Source organism: Vombatus ursinus, unplaced genomic scaffold (assembly GCF_900497805.2).
Source record: "Vombatus ursinus unplaced genomic scaffold, bare-nosed wombat genome assembly UNPS02006874.1, whole genome shotgun sequence".
NCBI classification, from domain to species: Eukaryota; Metazoa; Chordata; class Mammalia; order Diprotodontia; family Vombatidae; genus Vombatus; species Vombatus ursinus.
In genome coordinates, this window is record NW_020946652.1 from 5749989 (window position 1) to 5764171 (window position 14183).

At 50.7% G+C, this 14183-nt stretch overlaps 1 protein-coding gene across 5 annotated transcripts in view; it reads left to right on the forward strand.

Annotated features, from left to right (window-relative positions):
• The first annotated feature begins 5249 nt into the window (after positions 1–5249).
• The window catches only part of OPA1 (OPA1, mitochondrial dynamin like GTPase), a 73267-nt gene continuing 64333 nt past the window's right edge, over positions 5250–14183 (forward strand). For all 5 annotated transcript variants that reach the window (XM_027848760.1, XM_027848759.1, XM_027848762.1 and 2 more), the window contains exons 1-3: positions 5250–5296; positions 11754–12072; positions 12781–12877. In XM_027848760.1, coding sequence (XP_027704561.1) covers positions 5265–5296; positions 11754–12072; positions 12781–12877 — 448 coding nt within the window. In that variant the 5' untranslated portion in view covers positions 5250–5264. The remainder of the gene's footprint in view (positions 5297–11753; positions 12073–12780; positions 12878–14183) is intronic.

Sequence of the window (14183 nt, forward strand, 5' to 3'; positions counted from 1 at the left end):
CAGAGATGGAGAGATGGAGAGACAGAGGGACAGAGTTAGAGGGATGTAGGCACGGTGGGATGGAGGACGGAAAGATGGAAAGATGGAGGGACACAGGGACAGAGAGTTAGAGGGATGTAGGCATGGTGAGATGAGGGATGGAGAGATGGAGAAACAGAAAAGAGATGGAGGGATGGAAAGACAGAGAGATGGAGGGACAGAGGGATAGAGAGATGTAGGGATGGGGAATGGAAAAATGGAGAGACGGAAGAATGGAGAGGCAGAGAGATAGAGGGATGTAGGCATGGGGGGATAGGTGATGCAAAGGTGGAGAGACGGAGGGATGGACAGACAGAGGGATGGAGGGACAGAGGGATAGAGGGATGTGGGCATGGAGGGATGGAGGATGGAGCTATGGAGGTATGGAGGGGCTACAGACTGCAATCAGGACAAAGACTAGGTTCAGAAGGAAAGATGACTGTGATCAAAGAGAATTTCAGAGTTCAAAAGGAAGTGGTTCCTATCAATATTGACATACTCTTTTAAATGAAACTGGAAGACATAGCCCAAGATGTCATTAGTTTTTCTGGATGTCACGTTATACTGTTGAAAAATGGAGCTTGTAGTCTCATTTTTTTGGGGGGGGGGCTAGGCAATGGGGTTAAGTGACTTGCCCAGGTTCACACAGCTAGAAAGTGTTATGTGTCTGAGGTCGCATTTGAACTCAGGTCCTCCTGACTCCAGGGCTGGTGCTCTATCCACTGCACCACCTAGCTGCCCCATTGTAGTCTCATTTTCAGACAAATTGCTGCCTAACCATGGCTCCCTCACACCACCCTTATGAAGCTGATGGTATTAGCCCAAGGGGAGCAGTTTACTTTGATTCCCCCCTGCCCGAATTTCAGTTTATTAGATTCAGTTCAACACTCTGGTCAGTCAAGGTCCTTTTGGATCCTGAAGTTGTTTCATTAGTCACGTTAGCTAACGGGAAAGCTCCCAGTTTTGTGCCATCTGTAAACTTGGTGAGTCTGCCTACTATGCCTTTATCCAAGTAGCTGATAAAAATGCTGAACAGCCCAGGGCCGAGTGCAGATCCCTGGGGCCCTCCACTGGAGACCTTCTCCCAAGCTGACACTGAACCTTTCGTGACTAACTCAGTCTTTACACCCAATCATTCAACAATTCTGAATCCCTTTAAATGTTCTCTCCTCTTTTCTGTAAGAACAGTACCTCGTATCTAACGCTGCGCTACAATTGAAGTAGACTATACATAGAGCATTCTCCTGTCTAGCAGATTAACAGCCCTGCCCAAAAGGCCAGCCCTCGCCGACCTTCACTTCCCTTTCCAGTCATTGGCCGACCTTTTCTTTAATTATCCGCTCTTGAATCAGAGGTTGTTCATTGGCCTGTCATTTGCAGACTTCTTAATATTCTGTTTTTCCACATTAGGCCATTTGCCCTTGTCTAGTCCTGTGATGTCCCGGCTCGGGGTCCCATTTTCCAGGTGAGCCAGTGCCCAGAGATTGATTTCATCCGAGGTGAGGGATTTGACTCTGTCGAGTGGAGCCAGGCACACTCTTGCTATCTCCTGACTTATCTTGGTCATCAGCTCCCCACAAACCATTTCTATTTTGTTCTTTCCTCTGAAACGACTTCGCATTCGCCCCTATGTATCTTATACACATGTGGGTGTTTGCAGATTGCCTCCCGGTTAAACCGTGAGCTCCCTGAGGAAAGAAAGTTCTGCTTTTCTGTGTACCCCCAGGGCCTGGCATGCAGTAATTGCTTAATAAATGCTGCTGATAGGTTGACCTCAACATGATTCTCCTTGGCAGAGAAAACGGAAGCAGGAGTTGTGGCCAGTTATAATCACCCAACAGCCACCAAGCCATAGCCCTGACTCATGGTGACACTTGCTCTCAATGCAGCCGAAAACCACACAATTAACTGTTATCAGCAACAACCACCACCTTTTTATTGGCCTGAGGTTTCCTTGCCAGCCTCAGCTCACTAGAGCTTTGGCAGTTTGGACCCTGTTCATGTGACAGCTTGCCTCGGCTGCGCTCCCATACTTCTAACTTCAGCCTTCATTACCTGTCTCTGCTTCCCTGCTCCTCACATGTCTTTTTAGCATCTAAGCTGAACATACGCCGCGTATGACGTAGCAATACATTAAACTCGACAGAGAGACAGGCCAGGAGAGGGAAAGGGGACATGGAGGGGATGGGGATGGGGATGGGGAAAATTGAGAGGGAAAAGCGACAAATGAAACAGCCCAGGGCCGAGTGCAGATTCCTGGGGCCCTCCACTGGAGGTTGGTGATGAAGTGGGCATTAAAAAGAGAGGAAAAAGTGGAAGAGAGAGAGCGAGATCAGGGACTGGGCTTGGTGATAAAAGCAACGGCGGAGGAACAGGGACAGGCTACTTCAACGGTAGATTACTTGGGTTTATCAGACTCCTTTTGCTACACTGCCTTCTTCTTTGTAAAGAGGAAGCCAGAAGGAAAAGAGGAAAAAGAACAAGGTGATGGCCTGGAAGGAAATACACAGTTAACAATCATAGCGACGAGCTCAAGAGGGAGTAACTCACCTAGGCAGTGGGGGAGAGCCAAAGGAATCAGAAAATAAAAGCCAAAAATAGGCTGTTTATCACGAGAAAAAAAAGCCATACTTGAAGCATTAAGATTCACACAGAGTTAAAATGAGGGGATGGAGCACTACTTGGTACGCTTCTGGCAAATTCAGAAAAGTAGGGACAGAAATCACGATCTCAGAAAAGGCAATGGTAAAAAAAGACATGGTTAAAAGAGATAAGGAAAAATTACACTATAATTAAAGGTACCACGGAAAATTAAATAATATCAAAATTTAACATGTGTGCAATAAATGTCATAGCATCTAATTTCTTGAAGGAAAATGTTAATTGAACTACATGGAGAAATAGACGGCTAATCTATAACAACAATAATAGAATTAATTACTTGCTCACCTAAAGTGTTTTAAGTTTTGCAAAGCACTTTTATCACCTGAGACCTGTGATAACTGGGGAACCTTGCTGTTCCCCTTTTAGACGGACCTGGGCAAACTGAGCAAAAAGATACCTAGGAAAGAACGTAAGGGGTCTGAATAGATTTTGAGACAAGTTAGCTATGCTAAATCTCTGGTGATTACTAAAAGGGGATGGAAAGGAATATATTCCTTAGTGGTATACTTTATGAATTTGGCCATGTGCTAGGCCATAAAAGCCTCATCAACAAATGCAGAAAATCATCCATTTTAAATGCACCCTTTACTAACCACAACGCAATAAAAATTCTAATCAGTAAAGTGCATTTGAAGAAAGGCTGCAAATTGAGACGATGCCAGCAATTTCATTCTAAAGAATGGGTGACTCAATCATTCAATCAATCAGTCATGAGCATTTCTCCAGGGCCTCATCTAAACAGGTGCTGTGTCCTAGGAGCTGGTGATACAAAGGCAAAAACGAAACAAGCTTTGTCCTCAAAGAACATATATCTGTCGAAGAAACAACCTGCACATACAGTAATCACATAGAAAATGAACAGAATTTAATTTGAGAGGAGGGGGGCTCTGGCAGCTCTTAGAGACCAGGAAAGGCTTCATGATGGGTATAAAGAATATGAATGTTTTGCAAACCTTTGAGTGTTATAGAAATGCGTGCTGTTATTACTGCTTAAATAATTCATGTTGAAGATGGCTCTTGAACTGAGCTTTAAGGAAGCTAGGGATTCTAAAGGACGGACTTGAGAAAGTACATTCCAGGCATTCTGAACAGCCCATGCAAAGGCAGCAGGACACGCTGGAGAGGCAGAGGTAGAGGAACAAGGCCAAAACCTGCTCCCAATTCCCAAATGACACCAGCAAGGCTTTGAAGCATATTTTTAAAAGGGAAGAAAAGTCCTATTTGTGGATACAAAAACTTCTCTACTGAACATACTATGTTTTAAGATATTATCTAATTATTACCCACTATAAGATAGCAAAGCATTATCACCTGAATTTTCATACAACTAAATAAGACTTAAAGCACACATCACAGAAGCAACCAACAGATTCATCGAAACAAAAGATGACGATTAGACAATACGCAAAAGCTTTGGGGATGTAGCCAGAGCAGTTCCTAGGAGGAAATTTATATTTCAAAGACATTCATCAACAAAAGAAAGAATAAGTCAGTGAATAGGGCGCAGAGCTTAAAAAAAAAAAGGCTAGAAAAACATAAAATTAAAAATAAAACCAACTAAATAAAACCAGAAATTCTGAAAATCAAAGAAGAGATACACCACATTGAAAACAGCAACAAAATTTTATCAAATTCATAAATAAAACTAAGCTGGCTTTTGCTGGGAGAACAATTAAAATAATATCTAAGTTGGTTGCTGAGTACATCCATGGCAGTCTCTTCAGACACCTTTTTTTTCTTCTTTACTGAAACTATTTTTGTGTCTTCAAAATTTCCTCCTCCACCCAAAATGAGAAATAATGAGGTGGGTCCAGATTTGCAAAGGAGGAGGGTGGTCCGGATTGCTTTCGGGAAATTGCAAAGGTCTTTTACTAACCCCAAGATTCCCATGAAAGCAATGGCCTGTCTTTTCAGTGCTGATGTTTTATCAGAGTTGTTGTATGCATGGAGTCCTGGACGCATGTATATGCGTGTATGTACGTGTCCGTGTACACACATATGTATAGGTATGCTGTCTATGTCTACATACATGCACGTGTGTATGTGTATATACACACATGCATTGAGTGTAAACTGACGTGGAGAGTAAAACACATCTAACATACAAATGCACAGACATAGTTCTAGAAGGCTACATTGTATCCTTCCTCCGCAGCGTGGCTCGCTGCACGCCCCTCGCAGTCCCCAACGTGCCGGGGCGGCAGCGCTCTAGTTCTGGAGAAGTTTGCGCATGTCCTCCAGTTGCCGCGCCCCACCCCTGCCGCGCATGCGTGCGTGCCTGCCGGCGGCCTTTGCCAGCTCTCCCGAGAGCGCATGCGCCCGGCGCTTGCCCGGAACGTTTGTGTCTCTGGCCCGGGCGCCCGCGGGGACGTCGTTTCCGCGCCGGACGCGCTACGGAAGCCGGTCGGGCCCCCCGGAAGCGGAGGCCGCTAGCCGAGCCGCGGCCGTCGCTGGATGCCCTTGCCGTCACTGCGCGCTCCTCCCTCGGCCTGGGCCCGGGCCGGCGCCGTCGCTGAGTCCCGCGGAGCAGAAGGAGGAGGGGGAGGAGGCAGCGGCGGGAGGAGGCCTCTCCGGGAGGCGGAATGTGGCGGGCGCGCCGGGCCGCGGAGGCCTGGTGAGAGCCGGGGGAGGTCGGGGAGAGGGGAGGGCCGCGTCCGAGAGCCCGGGGGCCTAGTGGACCCCCAGCACCGGAGCCAGCGCACTTCCGGGGGGAGAGGGGAACCTGTCCTTGCCCGCGCCGGCATCGAGGGGGCAGGGGCGGGGCCTGGGGGGGGGGCAGTAAGTGGGGCCGGCACCGAGGCGGGGGCCGTCCCGGAGCCTTTAGAAGTTCGCCGAGGCAGCTTGCCCCTCGTTGGGACCCGTAGGGCCGAGCCCGGGTTGACTCTTTGTCGGGCCTATTGTAACGTGTAGACTAGAAGCTTCCTAGGTGTCTTCCGCCTCCGAGAGCCTGTGCTTGTGCGCACCGGGAGGGCGGCGAAAACGAGGAAGGGTCCGGTGCCCATCCCCCTCCAGGTCTCCTCATCCCCCAGCCCCCCGCTCTGCTCAGTCTGTGGTTGGCCCCGGCTGTCGGGGGGGTTTGGTGTGAGGGGGCAGGGAGCTCACCGAGGTGGACGGGACGAGAGCAGGGGCAGAGGTCAAGCCCCCTGCCCAGGGCTGCGCCGTTTCAGTGATGTTTGTTCTGGGCAGGGCCAGGAGAAAACGGGCACTCCAGATAACAGGGGAGGCAACATGTGGAGCCCTCGGCCCAGAGCAGGCATCCTTGGACAGAGCTAAAGAGGGGCCGGGGTGAGGCCTGTTCTCCAGAAGAAGACCGTGGCGTCTGACTCCTGGGCCGGAGGCCCCTGGCCATGATTTCTGGTCCTTGATTCTTACAGTGAACAGGCCGGAGAGATTGCTGCAGTGCTTGCTGTCCCTGGGTAGGGCTAGCAGCCTGGAGATCAGGGCGCTGCCCTGGATAGAATTTAGCTAGATTTTAGGAAGGCATTTGGGAGGAAAAAGGCAGAGGGCGTTCTTAGTGGAAAGAGAGATGTTGGCAAGAGAAGGATGGGGATGGAGACCAGACCTATGACTCCTTGGTGAGTAGATGCCCTTTACCGGGGCAGGTGTAGGCAGAGATGTCCAGAGCACTGAGAGATCCTGTAACTTGCCCAGGTGGAATTCAAACCCAGGTCTCTCTGGCTTCAAGGCCAGAATCACAGAGATTGAGAGTTCGAAAGGATCTCATCAGCATCTCCTGGAATCCCCTCACAAATGAGTCCTGTCTGTACTGTGCTTGACAAGCGGTTGTATGAGGAGCTCACTGCCTCCACAGGCAGCCCATTCTGCTTTACAATAGCTCTTAGTATTGTCGACTTTTTCCTGATGTCTGACCTAGATTGACCTTTGCACCTTCCCCTCTTTCTCCTAGTTGTAGCCCCTGGTCAGTCGGTCAGGTCAGTAAGCATCAATGAAGTGCCTGCTGTGTGCTGCGGAGCCCGGTCTGCCAGGGGAGAGGAGACAGCAGCCCTCTGTGCACATGAGCTCAGCTCTCCGTCATTCTTTGTGACTCCTCTGTTCTCTTGGCCAAACAATCTGTCCTCGCAGGTTACGAACTCCAGGGACGTCACCCTCCTGGGATATTCTCCTCTGCCCACTGTCCAGCTGATCAGCTTGTCCCCAAACGACAACGCTGCCCAGATCAGGGCCGAGGGCAGGTCCTGGGAGCTGGGCCCCTCCTCCTGGAGCAGTCACTGTTTTGGCTGCTGCCTTGCCCACCTTAAGCTTTTCCGTCTCTGGTCTGGTCAGATCATATGAGGAGTGTTACATTCAGTGCTGAGCAACTCGGCAGCCCCATGAGGGTCCAGGGTAAGGCCTTGAGGAGCTGGGCGAGTCTGCCTTAGGGGTGGAGATGAGCTGAAATCTGCCCCAGCCAGCCCCTAGAGCAGCTGTGGGGGGGAAGGAGCAAAGAGGCCGATGGAGGCCAAGGTCAGGCCCTGGAGTACTGGCTAGGATGGTGTGTTTGGCTGTGGGCTGGGCAGAGGTGCTTTTTTGACTGAGATTCTGTGGGATGTTGGAAATGAGTGAAGCAGGATCCTAGTTTGTCAGAGCTGCCCTGCCCTGGTTTAGTTGGGTCCAGACAGACAGCAGTGCTCAGCCATTGTTTTGTTAAATTTGTAGGATTACAGGATTATAGCCTTTGACCTCTTGTATTTATTTATTTCTTTGTCAGAGCAATGGGGTGAAGTGACTTGCCCAGGGTCACACAGCTCGTCAGTTTGTCTGAGGGCAGATTTGAACTCAGGTCTTCCTGAATCCAGGCCTGGTGGTCTATCCACTTCGCCATCTAGCTGCCCCCTACCGCTTGTTTTATGTGGGAAAGCAGGCCCAGAGAAAAGGTCACCCAGTTGGAGTCTGATTCTCCAGCTCTGAATGAAGTGAGTGTTCATTCCAGTGCCTGATGTCTTTGGGTGGCCAGAGTCATGGTGATGGCCTTTGGTTCCTGGACAGCTTCCTGCCCTCTGTAGGTACTGCTGCCCTCGGTGCTCTTTGCAGACTGTAAAATGATTGTTGTACTCGGGTCATACACTTCGTAGAGTAGGAGGGATTGGGAATTCTGTGTGGGAGGAAAAATCCAGGTTTTCTTGAATAATTGACTCAACTCGACAATGTCTATAAAATTAGGTTCTTAATGATTTATCATGTACAACGTGGGAAATAACAAATCTCTGTTTCTTGAAGGTTATAACAAGCAAGATCAAGGATGCTTTCTACATTCTAGGAGATTTTGCTTAGTTAGGATAATGATAATTAGTTCCACTAAATGATAATCTTTCAGTAAAGCCTTTCTGTAGTTTGCAGTCTAGTCTTTTAAAATTTGTGACTTATCTTCATTATTTACATTTTTGGAAGAATTATGTTTGGGTTTTTTGTTTTATTTTCACCATAAATTTAACAAGTAACTGATTTTCTTTTAAGGAAAAGGGAAAAAAAAAAAAAGGTTCCCTTCCCGGTCCTCAGTTTCTTCATCTGTAAATAAGGGAGTTGGATTAGACGGCCCTTGAAATGCCTCTCTGTGACCTGGTTGACTTTGCAATGAATGTAAACAGATAATCAGTCCTGGAGACGGGGCCTCTCAGCAGTCCCTGGACTTCTTTTTCTAAGTGCAGATGAGGAAACTGATCCAGTGAGCTTCCCTGGACCTGTCGGGGTCTGGTGGGAGGCCGGCTCTCCATCAGCGAGGCCTTCTGGGGGAGCATCGCCCTCGCCCCACAGATCCAAGTGGTGGCCTGGCCTTGTGGCGACCTTCACTCCCCCTTCCTCCTCTCAGCCCCGGGCTGCTGCGGCAACCTTCTCGTGGATCTCCTAGTCCAGCCTGCACTCAGCCTCTAAGTGATTCTCCTGATATGTTGTTTGAACCTGCCCCTCCCCCCCTCATTGAACTCCCTAGGATCTCCAAGGCCAAGTGGCAGGCTCTTCCCAACCTGGCCTCACCTTCCTTTCTGGCCGTCCAGGGACTGCTGTCCTTACTGTCACTTTGACCTGATCCTCCAGCTCTCCTGCCTGGAATGTCCACCTTCTGCCAGGGGCCTTCCCTGGCCCTCCAGCTGCTGGGGCTCCACCTAAGGGACTGTGTGGGTGGCTCCTATCTGCCTGTGTGTTGCATATTATTTCCTCCATCAGAATGAGGTTGGGGCCTGTTTCATTTTTGTAGCACAGTGCCAGGTACGTAGGAGGGACTTAATGACTGGCTTGTTGCTGGATAGGAGTGCCCTGTACCCTTGTTCCTGTGATGACTAAAGATCACAGAAGTGATGATTTAAGAAGACCTCGGAAACGTTAGGATTTCGCCCTCCCCCAAGACCAGGTGAAATCGGAAAGCCCTCGGCTCTAACGGCCTCCCACCAGCTTCAATCCCCAAACTGGGCCTCTTACCCTTGAGCTCCATTTCAGCGTAATTGGTTTCCTGTGGAATCCCATGTACTTTATTTTAGGCCTGTAAAAACCCGCTTCTGGGAAGCGCTCCACAGGCTTCCCTGGACCTCTCCTTTGGTCCCGCACACAAAGAAGGCTCAGAATTCCTGTTCCAAACCTCTTGGAAATGTCTTCTCATAAACAAAGGGACATTCCTACATGTTTACACTTAGAGGTAGATTCATACTTGGCCACATAAGAGGAGGCAAAAACTTCTTAGAAATTTCTAACCACATGACATCAGTCCTTAGAATACTCATTTTAAAAAATATTCTTTTCCTCTCGGGAAATGTTTTTTAAGCAAACTGCATTATAATGTTCCAGGCGGTCAGCCCTTGTTGGAGTGCCTGGATGGCTGTGGAGCCCACAGCTAGTGTCAGGTGTTTGGTCTGAGGCCGGATTTGAACTCAGGTCCTCCTGACTTCAGGGCCGGTGCTCTATCCACTGTGACACCTAGCTCAATGGAAGGAAAGTGTTGGGAGCAGAATTGACCCCCACAAGAGGCAGGCACTCCAGTGCCTATGCCGTGAGGTTCTTGGCTCGAGTTCGAATCATTCCAGTCATCAAACATTTATGAAGCACCTACTGTGTGCCGGTGCCCTCCAAGCTCTAGGGATACAAAGGAAGGCCAAAAGAGCCCCTGCCTTCACAAGGAGCTTACATTCTAATGGGGCAATTACTTCTTGGTAGAGTTGGACTGAAAGACATCTGATCTGTATCCCATCCCATCCTGACTGGCCCTACAAGGCGCCCTGGGTACTAGGTGCTGAGACTGTAAAGGTCAAAATCCTCCAGGAGGGACGCAGTGAAATTCTGGCATTCTCTTCTGTTTTGTTTTTTTCTCTTTTCCATGTTTTTGGTGCTTCCTGAATTTCATCCTATTATACCTTAAATTGGGTTAGGCAGTGCCTCTGAGAATATTGGGGTTTACATCAGTAATTCATGTATAGGATAATTCTCCCTAGTCTGTCCTGCCCCTAACGTTGAGGTCGTTTGAATGGAGAAAATGGCTGTTTTAAGGAGTGAGAACGGGTCGATCATTTGGATCCCAGATTTCTTTGAGGATGGGGTCACTGGGAGGAATCTTAGAGTAGTTTGAGGTTCCAGATTTACCAGGGACAGTTATTGCTAGATCATGAAGGAGATGAGAGTGAGTCCGACAGATCAGAAAGGGGAAAAACTGCTCGTCCTCTAAAGGGGCTTTGAGGCCCTGGCCCTCCTTCGTGGCCCTGGCTCGGATGCCAGAAACCCAGCTAACGCTGTTACTAGTTCAGCCTGGGCAGCTCTTACAATACTCTTTCTTTGGGGGAAGTATAACTCTTGAGCTGGACAGCTGAGTTACAGCTACAGTTAGCACAGTGGGGCCCTGCTGCATGCCAGGCTTGGGCTGACTTGTACTAAGGTGGGGCCCGAGCCACAGTCTCCTCTCTGCACAGCTCAGTAGACTGAGTCTGTGCCACTGACCACCTCCCCGGGACCCTAGCGGCGCCAACAGCTTCTCTCCGAGTCAGACTTATTTCTCAATTGCAAAGAGTAACACTGATTGTTTGCCATTAAGATGGATGAGAGGTGTAAAAATGCTATGAATTCTTTAGGGAGGGGGGTTACGTTATCTATAGTACAAGATCTTTTCTGCATTTTGAAGATGGTGTAATAACTTTAAAGGGCTTGATGGGGGTAACGCAATACGTTTATCGATGGAGTTAGGGCTGCAATTCAGGTCTGTTCTCTGCCCCTCCCACTACTGTTTTCATCCTGTTTAATTCAGCAAACCACTATTAAGCCCCTGCTGTGGGCCAATCCCTTTGTTAGGTACCAGAGATCCAAAGACGAAATATTTGGTTTCTGTCCTCGAAGAGTTTGTGGGACGTATGTGCAGAAAACAAGTGGAGTGCACATTGGAATCTTAAGATTCTGATACCATGAGAGGCAGGGGGCCCGGGGAAAGAGCTCGGGACTGGGGACCATGGATATAAAGTACAAATTTGGGCCATGTAGCCTCTAGGGTGTCATCCAAGGAAGAAGTACTCCCAGCAGTGGGAGGTGGCAGAGCACTCGCCTTGGGGGAATCAGCCCCAGGGCAAGGCGGCATCACCAAACTTCGACCTCAGACCCAGCAGATACTGTATTAACAGGAATGGCAGAGGCAGGATCCCCTGGGAGCTCAGCAGGTTATAAGCATGGGCCCAAATCTACAGAGAAAAAATTTCAGTGGCAGAAATACCAGGTCTTACGTTTAGGATCCGTGGTGCCCATCCACGGCAGTGCTGGGCCTCAGCAGAGGGCAGCTTGTGTGGGGGCGGGGCGGGCTGTGCCTCAAGGGTCGCGGCAGAGAGGAGGAGGAGGAGGAGGAAGAGACTGCACCGGTCAGCTTCCACGGGGGAAGGCCTCTGGGGAGACAGGATGCTTGTCAGGATGTCCACATGAAGAGGGGCCCTGCTTGCCCGCGGAGGCCAGCGGACAAGGCCTGGCGGGAGCCACAGAGCACCAGCTGACCTCGAGGGGGCTGTGGGCGAGGCTGGGGTGGCTGTCCCTGGTTGTCCCGTGGGAACTTGCAGAGGGTGATGGGGCTGTGAGCCCTGGTGTTTAACCCTTTCCTCCCCTTCCCGTTTTTCCTTCAGCAAGGTCTGCCAGAGCTTGGTGAACGCTCGCTACGCGGTCCGAGGGCCTCTCCCGCTGCTGAGGCTGCATCTCATTTCCCGAAGCCTTCACCACCTGCGTCCTCTCCCGGCCAGGCCTCGGAGGCCTCATCTCCCGGTCTCTTGTCAGCCGTTCTCCTCCCTCAGTCACCTCCCTCTCCGACGATGGAAGCTCTCTCCAGCCAAGCCCGGCTACCAGCCGCGGAGGCACTTCTGGCCGGCCCGCCTGGCGGCCAGGCTCCTCCGGCTCCGCTACCTCCTCTTGGGCTCAGCGGTCGGTGGCGGCTACACAGCCAAGAAGGTATGCAGGGGGTGCAGCAGTGGGCTGGCCGCCTCTCGTGGGACCACCCTGCGTCAGCCGTCATGTTCTCTGGGCCCTGGCTTCTCTAAAATGTTTGGAATGCGAAGGTGTGGGGGGATTGCCTGGCACGGCGGGGGAGGGCTGTGTTCTCCCCATTTTGTAGAGGAAGGTGAGGCTGCACGGGTGAGGTGACTTGCTGGGTCATCGAGCGACTAAGCGCCTGGGTTTTCTGCCTCCGCGTCCAGCGCTCTCTGCCCTGTGCCCGGCTCCCACTCGTGGGGCACCTCCTGCATTTACAAACGTCTGTGGTGGTGGCTGCTGCTGTTTGGGCGCAGGGTGGGCGAGCCTGGGGCCTCTGAGGTCCTTTGGTTTGGGGCCAGGCCGGTTTGAGGGATGGAGGACCAGAGATTCTAGAATGTCGGCCCTAGAAGCCTGGGCACCGGCCTTACGCTCTCAGTCCCAGCTTATGGCAGGGAGAGGGTCAGAGGTGGGCTCTCCCAAACCCCCCAGCAGGGGATGAACGTGTCGGCCCGCCCTCGTCAGTGGGAGTCTGGGTGAGGTCTGTCCCTTTGTGCCCGCTGTTAGGGGCTCGCACGGACAAGTCCTCGGGGGCCGGAGAGATCTCCGTCCCTAGGAGGGAGCCCGCTCCTTTTCAGCCGCCTCGTTCTAGGGTCTGAGGCTCGCGTCACTCTGGCTTTTGTCTCCTAGACCTTTGACCAGTGGAAGGACATGGTGCCCGACCTCAGCGACTACAAGTGGATCGTGCCTGACTTTGTGTGGCAGCTGGATGAGTACATCGACTTCGGTTGGTGCCGCCCGCCCCCCGCCCCTCCCCCGCCCCGCCGCCATCTTCAGATTTCATGAGCCGTTGACCACGTCGGTTTACTCTGTCAGCGTCATCCTGTGTGGTCACCTGGCTTTGCATAGACCTTCTGCCTAGAGCGTTTGGAGAGCGATTTTTGACCATGAACTTGAGTCTGGTACTGTTTCAGGAGCAGGTCCAGAGCTGGCCACTGTTCTTTTCCAATTACTCGTGACAGGGTGGCTGTAAAACCCTCCACACCTGGCGTGAATGCTGGCGTGTTGGAAGAGAGCAAAGGACGCAGTACTGCATGTCAGTCCTGGTGCTAGAGTGAGGGGCTGGGGGCTCTAGACCTCCCACACTGTTCCAGGACCCAAGTGCACGCCTCCTTTGTGCTGCACAAGCTTGTTAGTTTACAGAAAGGTTTTTTTTTTTTTAATTTTGGTGAGGCAGTGGGGTTAAGTGACTGGCCCAGGGTCACACAGCTAGTAAATATCAAGTGTCTGAGGCCAGATTTGAACTCAGGTCCTCCTGACTCCAAGGCCGGAGCTCTATTTGCTGCGCCACCTGGCTGCTCCCAAAAAGGCTTTTGAGGATAACAATCATAAGCCTTGAGGAGAGAAGGCTCAGCAGGGCTGCATCCTGGCCATTGCTCCATGACTTTTTTCTGCCTCCGATGCTGGTTTGCATTTGGTCTTTTTCTTTTTCTTTTTTCTTTTTTTTTTTCTTTTTTTGCATTTGGTTTTTTTCTAGGACATCTCCCCACACACACACCTGTGCACACCACAGGATACACACACACACCTCACCTTCACCACCCATACACATCTGTGCACACCGCAGTATTCACTCTTACACACACACAAAGCTATGCACACCACAGGATTCACTCACAGAGACACATACCTGTGCACACCACAGGATTGACACACTCTTCACTGTCCTATATACATACACACACACACACACACACACACACTCCTCACCCTTACCACACACACATCTGTGCATACCACAGTATTCACTCTTATACACACACACCTGTGCACACCACAGGATACACACACACACACACTCCTCACCTTCACCACTCATAGACATCTGTGCATACCGCAGTATTCACTCTTATACACACACACAACTATACACACCGCAGGATTCACTCACACAGACACACACCTATGCACACCACAGGATTCACTCACACAGACACACACCTGTGCACACCACAGGATTCACATACACACTCTTCACTCTCATACACACACACACACACACTACTCACCCTCATCACACACACGTCTGTGCA